This window comes from Nycticebus coucang, chromosome 10, assembly GCF_027406575.1.
Source record: "Nycticebus coucang isolate mNycCou1 chromosome 10, mNycCou1.pri, whole genome shotgun sequence".
NCBI classification, from domain to species: Eukaryota; Metazoa; Chordata; class Mammalia; order Primates; family Lorisidae; genus Nycticebus; species Nycticebus coucang.
Window position 1 is genome coordinate 10,434,469 of NC_069789.1, and position 19,513 is coordinate 10,453,981.

General features: G+C 36.8%; 1 protein-coding gene across 1 annotated transcript in view; it reads right to left on the reverse strand.

Moving 5' to 3' along the window:
* Positions 1-19,513, reverse strand: part of CATSPERE (catsper channel auxiliary subunit epsilon) — a 172,862-nt gene that overhangs the window by 82,248 nt on the left and 71,101 nt on the right. Inside the window, exon 9 of the mRNA XM_053604723.1 lies at positions 8,331-8,434. Coding sequence (XP_053460698.1) covers positions 8,331-8,434 — 104 coding nt within the window. The remainder of the gene's footprint in view (positions 1-8,330; positions 8,435-19,513) is intronic.

The following is a 19,513-nucleotide window of genomic DNA, read 5'->3' on the forward strand; positions in this document are numbered from 1 at the left end:
AAAGCCTATTGTGTCTGCAAATAGAATTGCAACACCTGCTTTTTTCTGATTCCATTTGCCTGAAATATAGATGACCATCCCTTCACCCTGAGTCTATATTTATCTTTTAAGATGAGATTCTTGTATGCAGCAGATATCTGGCCTGAGTTTTTGTATCTAGTCAGCCAACCTGCACCTCTTTAGAGGACAATTTAAGCCATTCACATTAATGGAGAATACTGATAAGCCTGGTAGAATTTTGGGTATTGAGTTTTTTTAAAGTCCAGTGGACATTTTTAATCCTTTCGCCACTGTGGAAGTTGGAGTGAGTTTACTTTTGTGGTCGAGGATTGCAATGGTCATTATGGAGGATAGGTCTGAGAATATCCTGGAGAGCTGGTTTATGGTAAATTTCTTCAACATGTGAATGTCATTAAAGAATTTAATTTCTCCATCATAAATGAAACTCAGTTTAGCTGGATACAGGATCTGGGGTTGAAAGTTATTGTGCTTTAGGAGATTAAAAGTCGATGACCACCCTCTTCTGGCTTGAAAGGTTTCAACAGAGAGATCTGCACTCATTCTAATATTCTTCCCTTTGTAGGTTATGGTTTTCTTACGTTTGGCTGCTTTCAAAATTTTTTCCTTTATATTAACTTTAGTGAAGTTAATTATGATGTGCCTGGGGGATGTCTTATTTGAGTTGAGTCGTGTTGGGTTTCTGAAACTTGTCTGCTATCTGAATTTCAGAATCTCTTGGCATGTCTGGAGAATTTTTTCATAATTTCATGAAGAAGAGCCTCTGTGCCTTGCAAAGCCACTTTGTCACTTTCAGGGATTCCTACGAGGCAAATATTAGTTTTCTTAGAATTATCCCAGAGCACTCTGAGAGAATGATTTGTTTTTGCTCTCCATTTATCTTCCTCTCTGAGAGTTTGGGAGCATTCAAAAGCTTTGTCTTCAATTCTGTTACTAAGGGATTCTACTGTATTTTTCAGATCTTTGAGGGCTGCAAATTCTTGTCTCAATGTATCAAAATCTTTGGAGATTTTGTCTTTAAATTCGTTGAATTCTTGAGAAAACTTTTGAAATGCTCCCCTGGAATTTCTAATTCCAACTTTTCCTCTATTCTATTAATCTTGTTTGCAATCCAAATTCTAAATTTGATTTCTGACATCTCAGCCATCTGTTTAACAGACATCTACAGAACATTTCATCCCAACAAAACTGAATACACATTCTTCTCATCAGCCCATGGAACATACTCCAAAATCAATCACATCTTAGGTCACAAGTCTAACCTCAGTAAATTTAAAGGAATAGAAATTATTCTTTGCATCTTCTCAGACCACCATGGAATAAAAGTTGAACTCAATAACAACAGGAATCTGTATACTCATACAAAAACATGGAAGTTAAATAACTTTATGCTGAATGATAGCTGGGTCATAGATGAGATTAAGAAGGAAATTACCAAATTTTTGGAACAAAACGACAATGAAGACACGAATTATCAGAACCTCTGGGATACTGCAAAGGCAGTCCTAAGAGGGAAATTTATAGCACTGCAAGCCTTCCTCAAGAGAACGGAAAGAGAGGAAGTTAACAACTTAATGGGACATCTCAAGCAACTGGAAAAGGAAGAACATTCCAACCCCAAACCCAGTAGAAGAAAAGAAATAACCAAAAGTAGAGCAGAATTAAATGAAATTGAAAACAAAAAGATTATACAACAGATAAATAAATTAAAAAGTTGGGTTTTTTTTGAAAAGGTCAATAAAATAGATAAACCTTTGGCTAACCTAACTCAACCTTTTCCAAAATATAGAAAAAGAAGGAATACTACCCAGCACATTCTATGAAGCAAACATCACCTTGATCCTCAAACCAGGAAAAGACCCAACAAGAAAAGAAAATTATAGACCAATATCACTAATGAATATTGATGCAAAAATATTCAACAAGATCCTAACAAACAGAATCCAGCAACATGTCAAACAAATTATACAACACGACCAAGTGGGTTTTATTACAGGGTCTCAAGGCTGGTTCAATATATGTAAATCTATAAATATAAGTTATAGATTCAATACATAAACAAATTAAAAAACAAAGACCAGATGATTCTCTCAATTGATGCAGAAAAAGCTTTTGATAATATCTAGCATCCCTTTATGATCAGAATACTTAAGAAAATTGGTATAGAAGGGACATTTCTTAAACTGATAGAGGCTATCTATGGCAAACCCACAGCCAACATTGTATGGAATGGAGTTAAATTGAAATCATTTCCACTCAGATCAGGAACCAGGCAAGGTTTCCCATTGTCTCCATTGCTCATTAACATTGTAATGGAAGTTTTAGCCATCGCTATTAGGGAAGAAAAGGCGATCGAGGGTATCCATATAGTGTCAGAAGAGATCAAACTTTCACTCTTTGCAGATGATATGATTGTATATCTAGAAAACGCCAGGGATTCTACTACAAAACTCTTAGAAGCGATAAAAGAATATAGCAGCATCTCAGGTTACAAAATCATCATTCATAAATTGGTAGCCTTTATATATACCAATAATAGTCAAGCTGAAAAAACAGTTAAGGACTCTATTCCATTCACAGTAGTGCCAGAGAAGATGAAATACTTGGGAGTTTATCTAACAAAGGATGTGAAAGTTCTCTATAAAGAGAACTATGACACTCTAAAGAAAAGAAATAGTTGAAAATGTTAACAAATGGAAAAACATACCATGCTCATGGCTGGGAAGAATCAACATTGTTGAAATGTCCATACTAACCAAAGCAATATACAATTTTAATGCAATCCCTATTAAAGCTCCACTGTCATACTTTAAAGATCTTGAAAAAATAATACTTCATTTTATATGGAATCAGAAAAAAAATCAAATAGCCAAAACATTACTCAGAAATAAAAGCAAAGCAGGAGGAATCCTGCTACCAGACCTGAGACTGTACTATAAATCAATAGTGATCAAAAACAGCATGGTACTGGCACAAAAACAGAGAGATAGATGTCTGGAACAGAATAGAGAACCAAGAGACGAACCCAGCCACTTACCATTATTTGATCTTTGACAAGCCAATTAAAAACATTCAGTGGGGAAAAGATTCCCTATTTAACAAATGGTGCTGGGTGAACTGGCTGGCGACCTATAGAAGACTGAAACTGGACCCATACCTTTCACCATTAACTAAGATAGACTCACTGGATTAAAGATTTAAACTTAAGACATGAAACTATAAAAATACTAGAAGAAAGTGCAGGGAAAACTCTTGAAGAAATCAGCCTGGGTGAATATTTTATGAGGAGGACCCCTTGGGCAATTGAAGCAGCATCAAAAATACACTGCTGGGACCTGATCAAACTAAAAAGCTTCTGCACAGCCAAGAACACAGTAAGTAAAGCAAGCAGACAGCCCTCAGAATGGGAGAGGATATTTGTAGGTTATGTCTCTGACAAAGGTTTAATAACCAGAATCCACAGAGAACTCAAATGGCTTAGCAAGAAAAGAACAAGTGATCCTATCTCAGGCTGGGCAAGAGTCTTGAAGAGAAACTTCTCTGAAGAAGACAGGCGCATGGCCTACAGATGAAAAAATGCTCATCATCCTTAATCATCAGAGAAATGCAAATAAAAACTACTTTGAGATGTCCTCTAACTCCAGTAAGATTAGCCCATGTCACAAAATCCCAAGACCAGAGATGTTGGTGTGGATGTGGAGAAAAGGGAACACTTCTACACTGCTGGTGGGAATGCAAATTAATACGTTCCTTTTGGAAAGATGTTTGTAGAACACTTAGAAATCTAAAAATAGATCTGCCATTCAATCCTATAATTCCTCTACTAGGTATATACCCAGAAGACCAAAAATCACATTATAACAAAGATATTTGTACCAGAATGTTCATTGGAGTCCAATTCATAATTGCTAAGTCATGGAAGAAGCCCAAGTGCCCATCGACCCACGAGTGGATTAATAAATTTTGGTATATGTACACTATGGAATATTATACAGCCTTAAAGAAAGATGGAGACCTTACCTCTTTCATGTTTATATGGATGGAGCTGGAACATATTCTTCCTAGCAAAGTATCTCAAGAATGGAAGAAAAAGTATCCAATGTACTCAGCCCTACTATGATACTAATTTATAGCTTTCATATGAAGGCTATAACCCAGTTATAACCTAAGAATAAGGGGAAAGGGGAAAGGGAGGGTAGAAAAGGGGGGAGGATGGGTGGAGGGAGGGTAATTCGTGGGACCACAACTATGGTGCATCTTACAAGGGTACATGTGAAACTTACTAAATGTAGAATACAAATGTCTTAACACAATAACTAAGAAAATGCCAGGAAGGCTATGTTAGCCAGTGTGATGAAAATATGTCAAATGGTATATAAAACCAGTGTATGATGCCCCATAAAAAAAAAAAAGAATGAAAATAAAACCCTAAAGGAGAGGAATAAGATACAAGAATTTATAAGGAAATAAATCATAGGTAAATGTAAATAAAGATGAACTATAGAAATAAGAATAATCAGTATCTTTGATGCATATGGAAACAGGGTAGAAATGAGGTATAGCTTAGCTTGTGAAATGGGAGCAAGATGAATAATTAAATTATTCTGAAATCCTTGTATTGTTTAGAAGTAATTTGTATACTTTTTAAAGTAATGACTAAAAGAATAATAGAAAGACCAGAGTGAATGAAGAAGAAAGCTTAATAAGGAGAAAACTTGATGGGTATACAAAACCCCATTTTCTTTTCCTCCAGGGCACATTCCTAGGCTTTGTGTCCAAGCCTCCACTACAGTTAGGTGGGACCATGTGCCTGAGTTCTGACCAGTAGAATATAGACTTTAGTGACATATGACCTGTCAGGCTTGGATCATCTCCTACAAAAATTAAGTTTTTGCATAACCCTCCAAACTTGGAAACTAAAAAACCTTATGCTAAACAACAGCTGGGTCAAGGAAGAGATAAAGAAGGAAATCAATAGATTTCTTAAAAAAACACAAACCACAAACTAACAAAACCTATGTGATACTGCAAAGGCATTCCTAAGAGGGCAATTTATTGCATTAAATGCCTACATCCAAAAACTAGAACTCAAGTCAACAACCTGATGAACCACCTCAAGGAGCTGGAAATGGAAGAGAAATCTGATCCCAAACCTAGCAGAAAAGAAGAAATAACCTAAATGAGATCAGAATTCAGTGAAATTGAGAACATAAGAACATAAAGAAGATCAGCAAAACAAATATTGGTTCTTTGAAAAGATTAATAAAATCAATAAGCCCTTACCCAGATTAACTAGAAACCTAAACATAAGATCTCTAATAACTTTAATTAGAAGCAAAAGGGGAAATAACAACAGATACCAGAGAGATGCTAAAGATCATCACTGATTACTACAAAAAACTGTATTCTAGCAGAGAATACAACTATACATTTAAAAAAGTTATGCATCATGGTCAGGTGGGCTTTATCCCAGGGATGCAAGGTTGGCTCAACATATGTATATAGATAAATGTAATTCACCACCTAAATAGAAGGGAAAACAAAGACCATATAATCCCCCCCAAAGATGCAGAAAAAGCATTCAACAAAATTCAGCATCTCTTTCTGACAAGAACACTTAAGAGAATAGACATAGAGAAGGGACATGTCTTAAATTGATAGAAGCCATATACAACAAATCCACAGCCAACATTATTCTGAATGGAATAAAACTGAAAGTATTTCCACATAGAACTGAAACCAGATAAGGATGTCCACTATCAACACTGCTATTCAACATCATGCTGGAAGTTCTAGCCAGTGCAATAAGGTAAAAGAAGGAGATCAAGGGTATTCAAATAGGGACAGAGGAGGTCAAACTCTTGCTCTTTGTTGATAATATGATCAATTGATAATATTGATAATGTTTTCTATACTTAGAAAATCCCAGGAACTCCTTGAAGTGATTAAGGAATACAGTAAAGATGTGGGATACAAAATCAGTGTGCATAAATCAGAAGTCTTTATGTACACCAAAAACAGTCAGGCTGAGAATTAAATCAAAGACACAATACCCTTAACAGTAGTTTAAAAGAAAATGAAATACCTGTGAATATACCTCTTAGAATGCATATGTTTTTTTTTTCCAGGTCTTAGTTGAAGGGCTTCTGCACATGTTAAGTACTCAATGTCAGAGATAGATTCTTGGAAACTGAGACTTTAAGTGAAATGATATATAATGAAACCAATTTTACCATAGGCTAATGAATATAAATAAGAGTTAAGGTCCTACAGCTTATTTCTGATCTTGAGAACATCACCAAATTTTGAATTAAAGACCCAAGACATGTATAATATTAAACATCGAAATGTATGTGAGCTATATGTACATTTAAGAAAGATTAATAAAAATAAGTAAGAAAATTATTTATTCCATATTTTTTAAGGCTGCATAATATTCCACGGTATACCACAATTTATTAATCCATTCATGGGTCCATGGGCATTTGGGCTTCTTCTTAGCAATTATGAATTGGGCTGCAATAAACATTCTAATGCAAATACCTTTGTTATAAAGTGATTTTTGGTCTTCTGGATATATACCTAGTAGAAGATTTGAAGGATCAAATGGCAGGTCTATTTTTAGATCCCTAAGTGATCTCCAAACATCTTTCCAAAAAGAAAGTATTAGTTTGCATTCCCACCAGAAGTTTACATGGATGGAGCTGGAACATATTCTTCTTAGCAAAGTATCTCAAGAATGGAAGAAAAAGTATCCAATGTACTCTGCCCTACTATGAAACCAATTTATAAGCACCCACAGTTCCTTATGAAAGCTATAACCCACTACAGCCCAAGATAAAGGGGAAAGGGGAGGGGAAGGGAAGGAAGGAGGATGAATGGAGGGAGGGTAATTGGTGGGACCACACCTATGGTGCATTTTACGAGGGTACATGTTAAATCTACTAAGTATAGAATATAAATGTCTTAACACAATAACTAAGAAAATGTAGTGAAGGCTATGTTTACCAGTTGCCGGGCGCGGTGGCTCATGCCTGTAATCCCAGCACTGTGGGAGGCTGAGGTGGGAGAATTGCATGAGCTCAGGAGTTCGAGACTCTCCTGAGCGACAGTGAGACCCCAACTCATGAAAAAAAAATGGAAAAACCCAGCCAGGTGTGGCGGGAGGCTGAGGCAGCGGGGTGCCCACAGCCCGAGTCTGAGGTTGCGGTGAGCTACCACACCCACTGCACTCTGCTCAGGGGCATAGGGTGGGACCCTGTCTCAACAACAACAACAAAAAAAGTATTTCAAATTTTATACAAAACCAGCATATTGTACCCTATAATTGCATTAATGTACACAGCTATCATTTAATAAAAAAAAGAAAGAAAATTATTTACTCAATTTTTGATCAATCAGCAAGAGATGGTGATCTGGTGATCTGGTGATCATAGTGATAGTGGGTTAGATCAAGAAATAAATGTTTGTAAAGCAAAAAATTTAAGGGGTATCTCCTAGCACCAGGAAGTTCTAAAATAATCACAAATATGGTGGCTCCTGAGTGCTTTCATTGTTTATTGTTGTGTATTTGTATGATTATTGCATACTTTACAAATTTTATTTTATAATAATTTGTATTCATTCATTCATTCATTTTTTTCACCCCACTTATTCAAGTTCAGTGTTGCAGGTGACTAGAACCAATTCCAGCCACTGAGAGCTCAAGATGGGAACCAACCGTGGAGAGGATATTATGCCATAGTGGTGTGCACTCACATTCTCCTATTGTTTGTTTTTTTCTCTCATTAACTGGAAGGTCCCTGAACACAAGAACTTTCTCTTTAGTTGTAAGCATCTTGCCCTGTCCCTTGCTGCTCAACAGATTAAGAAAAGTTGACCAAACCTTGTGATAACCTACCAGGTTTAATAGTAATAACTTCTCAGGTAGAATTTGTAGGGTGTGTGGTCGTGAGTGTATGTGCACTGGTGGTTAAGATATCCATCACACCATTGTGGCTCACTTTTATGGACCAGCAGGAAACATTTTGATACATTTCCAGGATTGCCACCAACCTGAATGAGGCTCTTGGACTGAGGGTCAGGTATTTAAACAAATTGTAGAAATATAATCCAACAGTCTGATTGGCATTTTCTGAGTTGGTAATAAACTCTGATTATTGCATTTTTTTGTATTTCACAAAAGAAGGCACTTAGAAATTACATATAAGATACATTCCTAAAATTACATAAAGTTTTCATTCTCTTTTAAGTTGCTGTTGTTTTGGAATTTTAAATTTGAACTTTATATTTGAAATTAAAAAATTAAATACCCCTCATGCAATCCTTTTGGAAGATAAATTTTTCTCTTCAAAATTGTAAATATTGTAGGGTGCTGTCCCAACGTATTCAACTGTGTGCTGAGTACTATGGAATTCTGTAACAAACAAAATAAAATTTTTCTTTTAATTATTTCCATAGCCAAAAATATTATGAAATGACATAATGATTTATTCAATGTTTTATTTTAGTTAAGACATTGTTCAAATTTGTAAATTTATCACATTTTCAAAATTTAGCTTTGTTTTTTCTATGATACAGCTACCTCTCCATTAGAATTTTATGAATTACAAATAAAGTATATTATAGTTTTCACATGCCCAAAATACCATGAACAATCATAATCCTGAATGATTATGAAACTATGGAACCCTTAAATAAATAACCCTAGTTTTAGTGCCAATTAAATACATAATGGTGTTCTAAAAATTAATCTGTTAGAATTCCTTCTACTTGACCTTGTCTTCAAAATGACATCCTCTTTCAAGGCAGGTTTCAAATGACACCTGGAGACTTTAAGAATAATTCTCTTAGAATTCAGAGAGATCTGAAAAGTTCCCTTTTTATTGTGACATACAGAGAGAAGTTGAAGTTAGCTGTAATTATTCTTTAATAAGATTTTTTTTTATTAATTTATTTTTGAGACAGAGTCTCACTCTGTCACCCTGGGTAGAGTGCTGAGGCATCATATCTCACAGCAACCTCAAACTCTTGGGCTTAAGTGATTCTCAGCTTCCTGAGTAGCTGGGACTATAGGCACCAGCCACAATGCCTGGCTTAATAAGTTATTTTTAGAATAGAGGCAACTGATTCATTTTGAAGAATTCCTAAAATTAAAAATTAGATAATGAAGGGCAGTCCATAATTCTATAGCTTTCTTCTTCTGTTTACTTTTCTAGAAATATGCCAACCACCCACAAAGGAGCCTTTGAGAATGCTTTGATGAGTTCAGTACGGGTGTAGTCATGGGAGTTGTGGGTATGGTGGAATAGAATCTAACTTTTTATTATTATTATTATTATTATTTTTGTTGTTAGTGGTGACAGGATAACACTTTATTCAAAGCATAACATGTTAACACATTAGAAAATCTAACTTATTTTGAAGAGTAGAAATAGTGGTCAAGGGTGACCTCCCTGAAGAATATACATTTAATAATTTTTATAAAGTGGTGGTGGGTTAAATCAAGAAATAAAATTATATATATAATTTTGTTTCTAAAAATATTATTCACTCTTCAGAATTGTACATACAACTATCTTTCATGTAACTGCAAAAAGAAAAGAGTGAAGAAAGGCTTCTTTTTTTTTTTTGAAAGCCTTCTTAATGTAGCAAAGAATAGACAGAAATAAAATATAATAACACAAACAAAAAGATTAGAAAAAAATACCAAGAAAAAGTTAAGATAATCATGTAAACAAGCTTAAAAACATATTTTTTCCAATTAAGAAAGTAATTCATGGTCATTAAAAATAATTTTATAAATATGGAAGAATTATCACATAAAAATGATCAAAAAGATAAAAGCCGCATTTCATATATTTTCTTCAGATTTATCAAGTGTAGTCTACTGTTACCCCAGGTTATTACATGTTATTACAGTCTATATTAACAACATTTTAAATAATATTGCTATTAAAAATATAGATATTGTGCTGGTTTTATTTTTTAACTATTGGTAAATATAATTCCCATGAACGTAAACTAATATACAGTCTTTTTTACAAAAGACTGATTATTTCTTTTGATAAGATTGTTGGAAGTGTGAGTATTGGGTCAAAAGTATGAACATTTTGAAAACTCTTAATATTACCAAAATTATTTTGCAAAGGATTATATCACTTTATTTTATTCCTAATGATTATGAAAGACCAAGTTTCACAACATTTTTGCCAATCTTTGTCTTATTATTTTTAATAATATTTTTTGAGACATACAGTGTCATGGCATCATAGTTCACAGAAGCCTCAAAATCTTGGGCTTGAGCAATCTTCTTGCCTCAGCCTCCGGAGTAGGTGGGACTACAGGTACCTGCCACCATGGCTGGCTAGTTTTTCTATTTCTCATTGAGACAGGGTCTCACTCTTGCTCAGGCTAGTCTTGAACTCCTGACTTCAAGCAATCCATCTGCCTTAGCCTTCCAGAGTATTCGAATTACAGGCACAAGTCACTGTGTCCAGCCTATTTTTAATAATATTTTTCTAAACATAGCATCAATATATGACAATACACATTGTTAAATTTAATAAACATAATTCTGTTTATCTACCTGATTTTTTTTTTTTTTGTAGAGACAGAATCTCACTTTACGCCTTTGGTGGAGTGTCGTGGCATCACACAGCTCACAGCAACCTCCAACTCCTGGGCTTAGGCGATTCTCTTGCCTCAGCCTCCAGAATAGCTGGGACTACAGGTGCCCACCACAACACCTGACTATTTTTTTTATTGCAGTTTAGCTGGGATGGGTTTGAACCCACCACCCTTGGTATATGGGGCTGGCGCCCTACTCACTGAGCCACAGGTGCCACCCTATCTCCCTGATTTTTTGGTAGCATCTTATACATTGGCTTCCATGTTACCTTTCCTTCCCGTTCCACTGAAGGTCACCAGGGTTTGGCTTTAGACCTTCCTCTCTTCTCATGGTATGTTCTCTTCCTAGATGATATTATGTACTCATATGGCTTCAAGTACCATTCAATTCCTATACAACTCCTCAAATTGTATAGCTCAGATCCCAAACTTTGTGTCTAGTTCTAGATCCAAGGATCTAATTCTTAATCATGATTTCTTAAAAACACTCCAAATTAGTATGTTCAAATATAGACTGATGCCTTAAAGCTTTGCTTTTCAAACCTGCATTTAAAAATATTTGTTGAATGCATATAGGAAAAAATCTTACCACTGAGTATAGCTCTCTCACAAAACATCTGTGAGAGGAACATTCTAGAGAAAATGAACCAGTTACAAACTCCCTAAGGTGGGAGAAGAATTATTATGCTTGAAGAACTGAAAGGAAGGAAATATGCTAAAGGCGGGGAGTTTGTACGTAGATAAGGTTAGAGAAAAGATAGACAGGGGCCACATCACACTAAGTATTGTACACTTTAGAAAATAGTTTGGATTTTATTTTTAGCACAATGGTCAAACATTGAAGAGACTTTAAAATAGGATTTTTGATTATTTTATTCTAAAATAGTGTGACACACAAAAAGCTTTCAGATACTCTTTCCCCAATGATAGTAGTTTACATAATCCTAGTGCATTATCAAAATAATGAAAGTCACATTGAAAAACATTAACTCAGGTATAGATTTTATTTAGATTCTACCAATTTTTACAAGCACTCTTAATTTTTAAAATAGTTATGTGAAAGTTTATCACATGTATGGATGGACGGATTCGTGTAAACACCCATCATCACAAGCAGAACCCAAAACTGAATACATGACAAAAAAGAAACTTTTACCACTTACGAGTTGTAACTGCCCACACATCCTAACCACTGGAAACCAATTAGGTGTTTTCCATTACTACAATTTGTCACATCTGAAATGTTACATAAATGGAACGATACAGTACGTAACACTTTGGAAATGGCTTTTTAATTTAGCAGCCATCCAAATTATTAGGTGTTATCAGTCACTAATTCCTTAAATATAAGAGCTAAAACTACAAAACTCTTAGAAGAAAACATAGGGGAAAATATTGATGACATTGGATTTGGCAGTGATTTCTTGGATGTGACACCAAAGGCACAGGCAACAAAAGGAAAAATTGCCTTTATCAAAATTGAAACTCTGTATATCAAAGGACACTATTGAAAGAGTAAAAAGAAAACCCACAGGATGAAAGTACGTATTTTGAAATCACATCTGATAAGAATTAATATTCAGAATATATAGAAAACTCGAAAAAGTGAACAAAACAACCCAAGTAAAAAGTAGGTATGATGGGGTTGCAGAATCAACCTGCCAAGCCCACCACTGCCAGTGCCAATGCATGCTATCCAGGGTCCTGAGAATGGGCCCAACCTGTCTACCACCACTGCCATTAGCATCTCAGTGTGATGCCCGGGGGTCCTTGGTTTTATCTGCCCTGCCTGTTGCAGCTGGCATCCACATGTGCCAACAGGTGAACTGAGGACAGGCCTGACCTGCCTGCCACCATCCTCATCAGTGCCTGCATGCATCATTTGGGGCCTGGGAGTGTTGCTGCCAAAGCATATGCATGTTGTCCAGGACCTGAGGATCTATCTACCCCAACCTGTGATTGTACTTACCTTCTGAGAGTCTGAGAATCATTCGACCTTGCCTGCTAATGCTAGCATTCATGCATGTTTTCCAGGAGCTTGAGAACAGGCTCATCCAGCATGTCACTCCCACCCCCACACATTGGGGACCTGGGGACTGGCCCAGCCTACCACTGCCACTGCTTCTGGTACCTACTCACATGTGCTATGTGAAGGCCTGAAGACTAGCCTGCTCAACCCATCACTGCCACTATTGGTGGTCACGCATGCCACCATGGGGCCCAAGGGTTGACCTGCTGCCACTACTGTCACTGTTGACTCCACTGACATTACCCATCTGCCTGAAGACTCACCTGCCTACTTGTTCCAGGGCTGGAACCCAAGAAAAAAACCTGGAGTTCCAAGGACCAGTCTGCCAAGGACCTACTATCACTGATGCCTGTGTATGCTGACTGTGAGCCCAAGGACCAATATGCCTGGCCTACTGTTGCCACCATTGGTGCCAAGGACAAACTGTCTAGCATACCTGTCCTCAGCAAATTCTAAATACAGCTTCCACTAACAACCATAGCTTAAGCCACTGAGGAACTTACAGACACCATTGGCACTAATTACAGCTGAAGAAATCGTACAAAGATTACAATACTGTGACCACTCAGAATCAAGGCAAAGTGAACTACCAAACTAATACTGCAAATACATCATCTATAGGAAAAAGTTTTCACCTGCAAATATGCCTTCCACTGGATTCTGCGGTTCCCAGAACCCCATGTGGATTTGGGGGTCCCTGTTGTATTTTCCTCTGCCACTCCCCTCTTTCTTCACCAAGAAGCACAGAATTCTGCTGGATTTTATCGAATACTTTTTCTGCATCTATTGAGAGGAACATATGGTCTTTGTTTTTCTTCTGTTGATATGGTGAATAATATTTATGGATTTGCATATGTTACACTAGCCTTGCATCCCTGGGATGAAACCTACTTGATCATGTTGTATGACTTTTTTGATAATAAGCTGTAATCTATTGGCTAGAATTTTGTTGAGAATTTTTGCATCTATATTAATTATTGAAATTGGTCTGAAGTTCTCCTTTTTAGGTGGGTCTTTTCCTGGTTTTGGCATAAAGATGATGTTTGCTTCATAGAATGTGTTGGGGAAAGTTCCTTACTCCTCAATTTTTTTGAATAATTTCTGCAGTATTAAAAGGAATAAGCTCTTCTTTAAAGGTTTGATAGAATTCAGGTGTGAAGCCATCTGGACCAGAGCATTTTTTTGTTGGGAGATTTTTTTTTTTTTGCAGTTTTTGGCCAGGGCTGGGTTTGAACCCGCCACCTCCAGCATATGGGGCCAGTGCCCTAACCCTTTGAGCCATAGGCACTGCCTGGGAGATTTTTTTTAATTGTTTCTTTGATCTCAGTGCTTGAAATTGGTCTGTTCAGGAGATCTATTCATTCCTGGCTAAGTCTAGGGAGATAGTGTGGTTCCAAATATTGATCCATTTCCCTCACATTGTCAAATTTCTGGGCATAGAGTTTCTGGTAGTATTCAGAGATGATCTCTTTGTGTCTCTGTGGCATCTGTTATTTCCCCTTTATCAGTTCTGATTGAGGTGACTAGAGATTTTACTTTTCTATTTCTAGTTAGTCTGGCCAAAGGTTTATCTATGTTATTTATTTTTTCAAAAAACCAACTCCTTGTTTCACTAATTTTCTGAATGATTCTTTTCAATTTCATTCCTCTCTGATTTAATTTTGGATATTTCTTTTCTTCTGCTGGATTTAGGCTTAGATTGTTCTTCTTTTTCCAATTCCATGAGATGGCTTGTGAGTTTGTTGATGTGCTCTCTTTCTGTTTTTTTGGATGTAGGCATCTAAAGTGATAAATTTTCCTCTCAGGACTGATTTTGCTGTATCCCGCAGATTTTGGAAGCTTGTGTCTTCATTGTTGTTATGCTCAAGGAAGTTAATGATTTCCTCTTTTATTTCTTCCTGTACCTGACTGTCATTTAGCATAAGGTTGTTTAATTTCCATGCCTTTGTTTGGGGTTGAATGTTTTTGTTGGAGTTGAGTTTCACCTTTAGTGCCTTATGCTCTAAAAGATATAAGGTAAAATTTCAATTGTTTTGATTCTGTTGGTTTGTTTTGTATCCTATGATATGATCAATTTTGGAGAATGTTCTATGGGCCGATGAGAAGAATGTATATTCTTTAGCTTTGGGACGAGGTGTTCTATATATGTCCACCAAGCACAGTTGTTCTAGGGTCTCATTTAAGTCTCTTATATCTTTGTTTAATTTCTGTTTAGAGGATCTGTCCAGCTCTGTAAGAGGATTTTTAAAGTCCCCTGTTATTATGGTGCAATAGGATATCAGATTGCTCAGACTAATTAAGGCCTGTTTCAAGAATCTGGGTGCATTTAAGTTGGGTGCATAAATATTCAGAATTGAAATGTCTTCTTGTTGTATTTTTCCCTTGAACAATATGAAGGGTCCATCTTTGTCTTTTTTGACTTTAGTTGCTTTAAATCCACTTGTATCTGAAAATAAGATTGCAACCCCTCTTTTCTTCTAAATTCTGTTTGCCTGAAAATTTGTCTTCCAACCCTTAACTCTCAGTTTTAATTTGTCCTTTGAGGCTAGGTGTGTTTCCTGCAGACAGCAGATGGTGGCTTGTGTTTTTTTTTAAAATCAATAAGCCAGTCTATGCCTCTTCAGTGGGGAATTCAAACCATTAACATTTATTGAGATAACTGATAAATGTGGTAGTGTTCTATTCATCTTATTTTGTGACAGTCCATTGCTTAGTTTTATCTTTTGCATCATTGTGGAAGCTAGGTTCTGTCCTATAATTTCTGGGTGGTCCACTTTGCTGGTGGCCCATTGTGATGGTCAGTGTGTAGAACAGGTTGAAATAGTTCCTGTAGAGCTGGTCTTGTGGCAAATTTCCTCAATGTTTGCATATCAGTAAATGATTTGATTTCTCCATCAATTTTAAAGCTTAGCTTAGCAGGATATAGAATTCTGGGCTGGAAATTGTTCTGTTTACGTAGATTAAAGGTAGATGACCATTGTCTTCTGGCTTGAAAAGTTTCATTAGAGAAGTCTTCAGTTACCCTAATGGATTTGCACCTATAGGTCAATTGGTGCTTACTCCTGTAGCCTGCAGACTCTTTTCTTTTGTCTTGACTTTGGACAGGTTCACCTCAATGTGTCTTGGAGCAGCTCTATTAGAGTTGAGGCAACCTGGGGTCTGATATCCCTCTAAAAGGCGTGTGTCAGAATCTTTGGTGCAATTTGGGAAATTTTCATTTATAATATTCTCTAGTATGGCTTCCATTCCTCTGGGGCATTCTTCTTCTCCTTTGGGATACCTGTAACTCATATGTTTGAATGCTTCATAAATTCCCATAATTCTGTCAGTGAACATTCTGCTTTCTCTTTCTTCTTTTCTGCCTCTTTAATTATCTGAGTTATCTCAAGAGCTTTGTCCTCTACTTCTGAGATTTTTTCTTCTGCATGGTCTAATCTGTTGTTGATACTTTCTATTGCATCTTTAAGTTTCCTAAGTGACTGTTTCAATTCCTTGAGCTCTGCTATATCCTTTCTATATTTTTCAAATAGTTCATCTCCTATTTGATTCTGTTTTGGACTTCACTTTGATTATTTTCCACTTTCCCAGCAATTTCCTTCATTGTTTTAATCATTTGTATTTTAAATTCCCTTTCTGTCATTTCTAACATTTCTGTATAGGTGGAATCCTCTGTAGTAGCTACCTCGTAGTCCCTTGCGGGGTTGCTCTGAACTGGTTTTTCATGTTGCCAGGACTTTTCTGCTGATTCTTCTCCAGGAGTCTATTCTTTTTTTCTGTTTCCTTGCCCTAATTTTCCTTTCACTTCTTCTTACTCTTTAAGTTACCGTGCCTCTGGCCTAAGGTTTCAATGAGTCCTTTTGGAATAGGACTAAAGGGATGAAAAGACTGAAGAGCAAGAAGGGAAAAAAGATTATAAAAAAAAAAGAGAAAGAAGAGAGGGTGAGTAAATAGGAATATTGACAAAAAGAAGAGAGGCACAGAAAGAGGGAGACAGGAGTAATAAAAGTGTACAGTAAGGTATTTTCACTCATGCCTTAAAAAAAACCCCCACCCTCTGGGGGTTCTGGTTTGGGTGGTTCCCTTGAGGTCAACAGCTCTTTGCTAGCCTGAGCAGACATGGTATCCCACCACCAAATACAGAGGAAACGCAAAAATACTATAAATCAAACCAAACCAAGCAAACAGAAAATCTTACACGATAAAATTGGGGGAAAACCCAAATAACAGGGGCAGAAAACCAGCAAAAATGAAGTTCTTATTATTAAAGAAGGCAACAATGGAAAATTATATTTACACTAGAAAAATGAAGAAAGACAATAAAAAAGAAAAATCCGGGCGGGGGGGGGATGTTGAAATAATAATAATAAAAAAAAATACAAAAATAAAGCAGTGTATATATCTTGCTGAATATTGTCTGGGCAACAGGTGATCTTCCGGGGTATGAGATGCTAATCGCAATGCTGATACAGCTGTATGAGATGGAGTTTGAGGCCTCTGATAACTACTTTGCCCTCAAACCGGGTTGAGAGCCTGAATCTCTTGTCAGCCTGCTTATAAGACTCTTTAAAACATTAATCTTGGCTAATCAGAAGCTTTCCTAGGAAAGCACTTGTTGCTGGGATCTCTCCTGAAGTGGCTGCCCCCTTATCTGATGTGCCAAAACCTGCCTGACTCTATGCCCCTGAGGGCCAAGGCTGCAAGGCAGCCCTCCCACTGCCAAACACTGAAAGTTCTGCTCTTCCTCAGTGTCTCAGTGCTGGCCTTTGGTGCTGCCCACAGTCACTAGATCACTTGCCCAAGGTCTCCCATCCTGAGCCTTACTCTGCAACCCTAAGGGCGGAGCCTGAAGGGGCAGTACTCCCACAATGGCTGCATGCAGGGCTCACAGCTGAACATTAGCTCTATTCCAGGCCAGTGGGTCAGTCGTGTGCCCTAGACAATGCTTAAAGTCACCCACATTTTCACCCAAGTTCTCCCAGGGTAATTCAATCTAGTGCCCAAGTCCAAACAAACAAAACAACCCGCAGGAAAGGCCTTCCCTGTCTGCAATTTTGCTGCTGTTGTAGTTAACAGCTGTGGCAGCCCATTCACAACCACTTGGCACTTCTCCACTGCTTTTGACCTCTTCCTGGGGTCTGGAAGTCTCTTGTTGTCTCCCTGCATCCCCGAAGGGATGTTTCTGGGCACAGTCCATAGGCCAAAGATGCCTGGAGTCTTCTCTCCCAATCTCACTGCTCCTGGTTGCAAAGAAGCTGTTACTTGGCCACCATCTTACTCCACCCTCAATTCATTGAATTTTTCAACACCTAACTCTTAGCATTGGACAGATCATCTAGACAGAAAATCAATAAAGAAACATTGGGTTTAAAATGCACTTTAGATCAAATGGACCTAACATACATTTATAAAATACTTTAGCCAACAGCTGAAGAATAGACATTCTTTTCATCAGCATATGGGACATTCTCTAGAATTAACTATGTTAGGACACAAACAAGCCTCAAAATTTTTTAAAAATAAAATTCATTTCAAGTATCTTATCTGATCACATTGGAATGAAACTTTGAAACTAACAAACAACATGCTTCTGAACAATGGGTAAAGAAACTAATTAAGAATGAAATGCAAAAATTCCTTGGAACAAATGAAAATAGAAACACATCATAATAAAACCTATGAGATAGGGCGGTGCCTGTGGCTCAGTTGGTAAGGCGCCGGCCCCATATACCGAGGGTGGTGGGTTCAAACCCAGCCCTGGCTGAACTGCAACCAAAAAAAAATAGCCGGGTGTTGTGGCAGGCGCTTGTAGTCCCAGCTACTCGGGAGGCTGAGGCAAGAGAATCGCTTCAGCCCAGGAGTTGGAGGTTGCTGTGAGCAGTGTGATGCCACAGCACTCTACCGAGGGCCATAAAGTGAGACTCTGTCTCTACAAAAAAAAAAAAAAAAAAACCTATGAGATACAACAAAAGCAAGGCTAACAGGGAAGTTTATAGCAATAAATGCCTACATCAAGAAAGTAGAAATATTTCAAATGTGCAAACTAATGGTGCACTTCAAGGTATTAGAAAAGCAAAACTAAAATAAACCCTAAATTAATAGGTTTAAGGACATAATAATGATCAGAGCAGAACTAAATGAAAGAGACTTAAAAAATTACAAATGATCAAGAAAAGAAAAGTCAGTTTTTTAAAAATATAAACAAAATTGACAAACTGCTATCTAGACTAAATAAGGAAAATAGAAAGAGAAGACCCACCCAAAAATAAAATCAGAAATAAAAAAAGGACATATTGGAATTAATACCATAAAAATACAAAGAATCATTACAGACTACTCTGAACAAGTATTTGCTAACAAACTGGAAAACAGAGAAAATGGATAAATTCCTGGAAACATACAACCTACCAAGATTAAACCAGAAAGAAATAGAAAATCTGGACAGATCATTAATGAGTAACAAAATTGAATCAGTGATTAAAATGTTCCTCAACAAATAAAAGCCCAGGATCTGAAGGGTTTTACTGGTGAATTCTACCAAACTTATAAAGGATAACTAACACCAAATCTTCTCAGATGTAATGTACCTTGACACCAAAACCAGACAAGTACAGGCCGGTATGGGCCGGTACACAACTATAGGCCGGTATCCCTGATGAACACAGATGAAGAAAGCTTCAACAAAATACTAGCAAAGTGAATGCTATAGCACATTAACAATAATTTTCCACAATTAGGTGGGATATATCCCAGAGATGCAAAATGGTTCCACAGACAGAAATGAATAAATGTGATACATCACATAAACAGAATGAAGGATAAAAACCATATGATCATCTC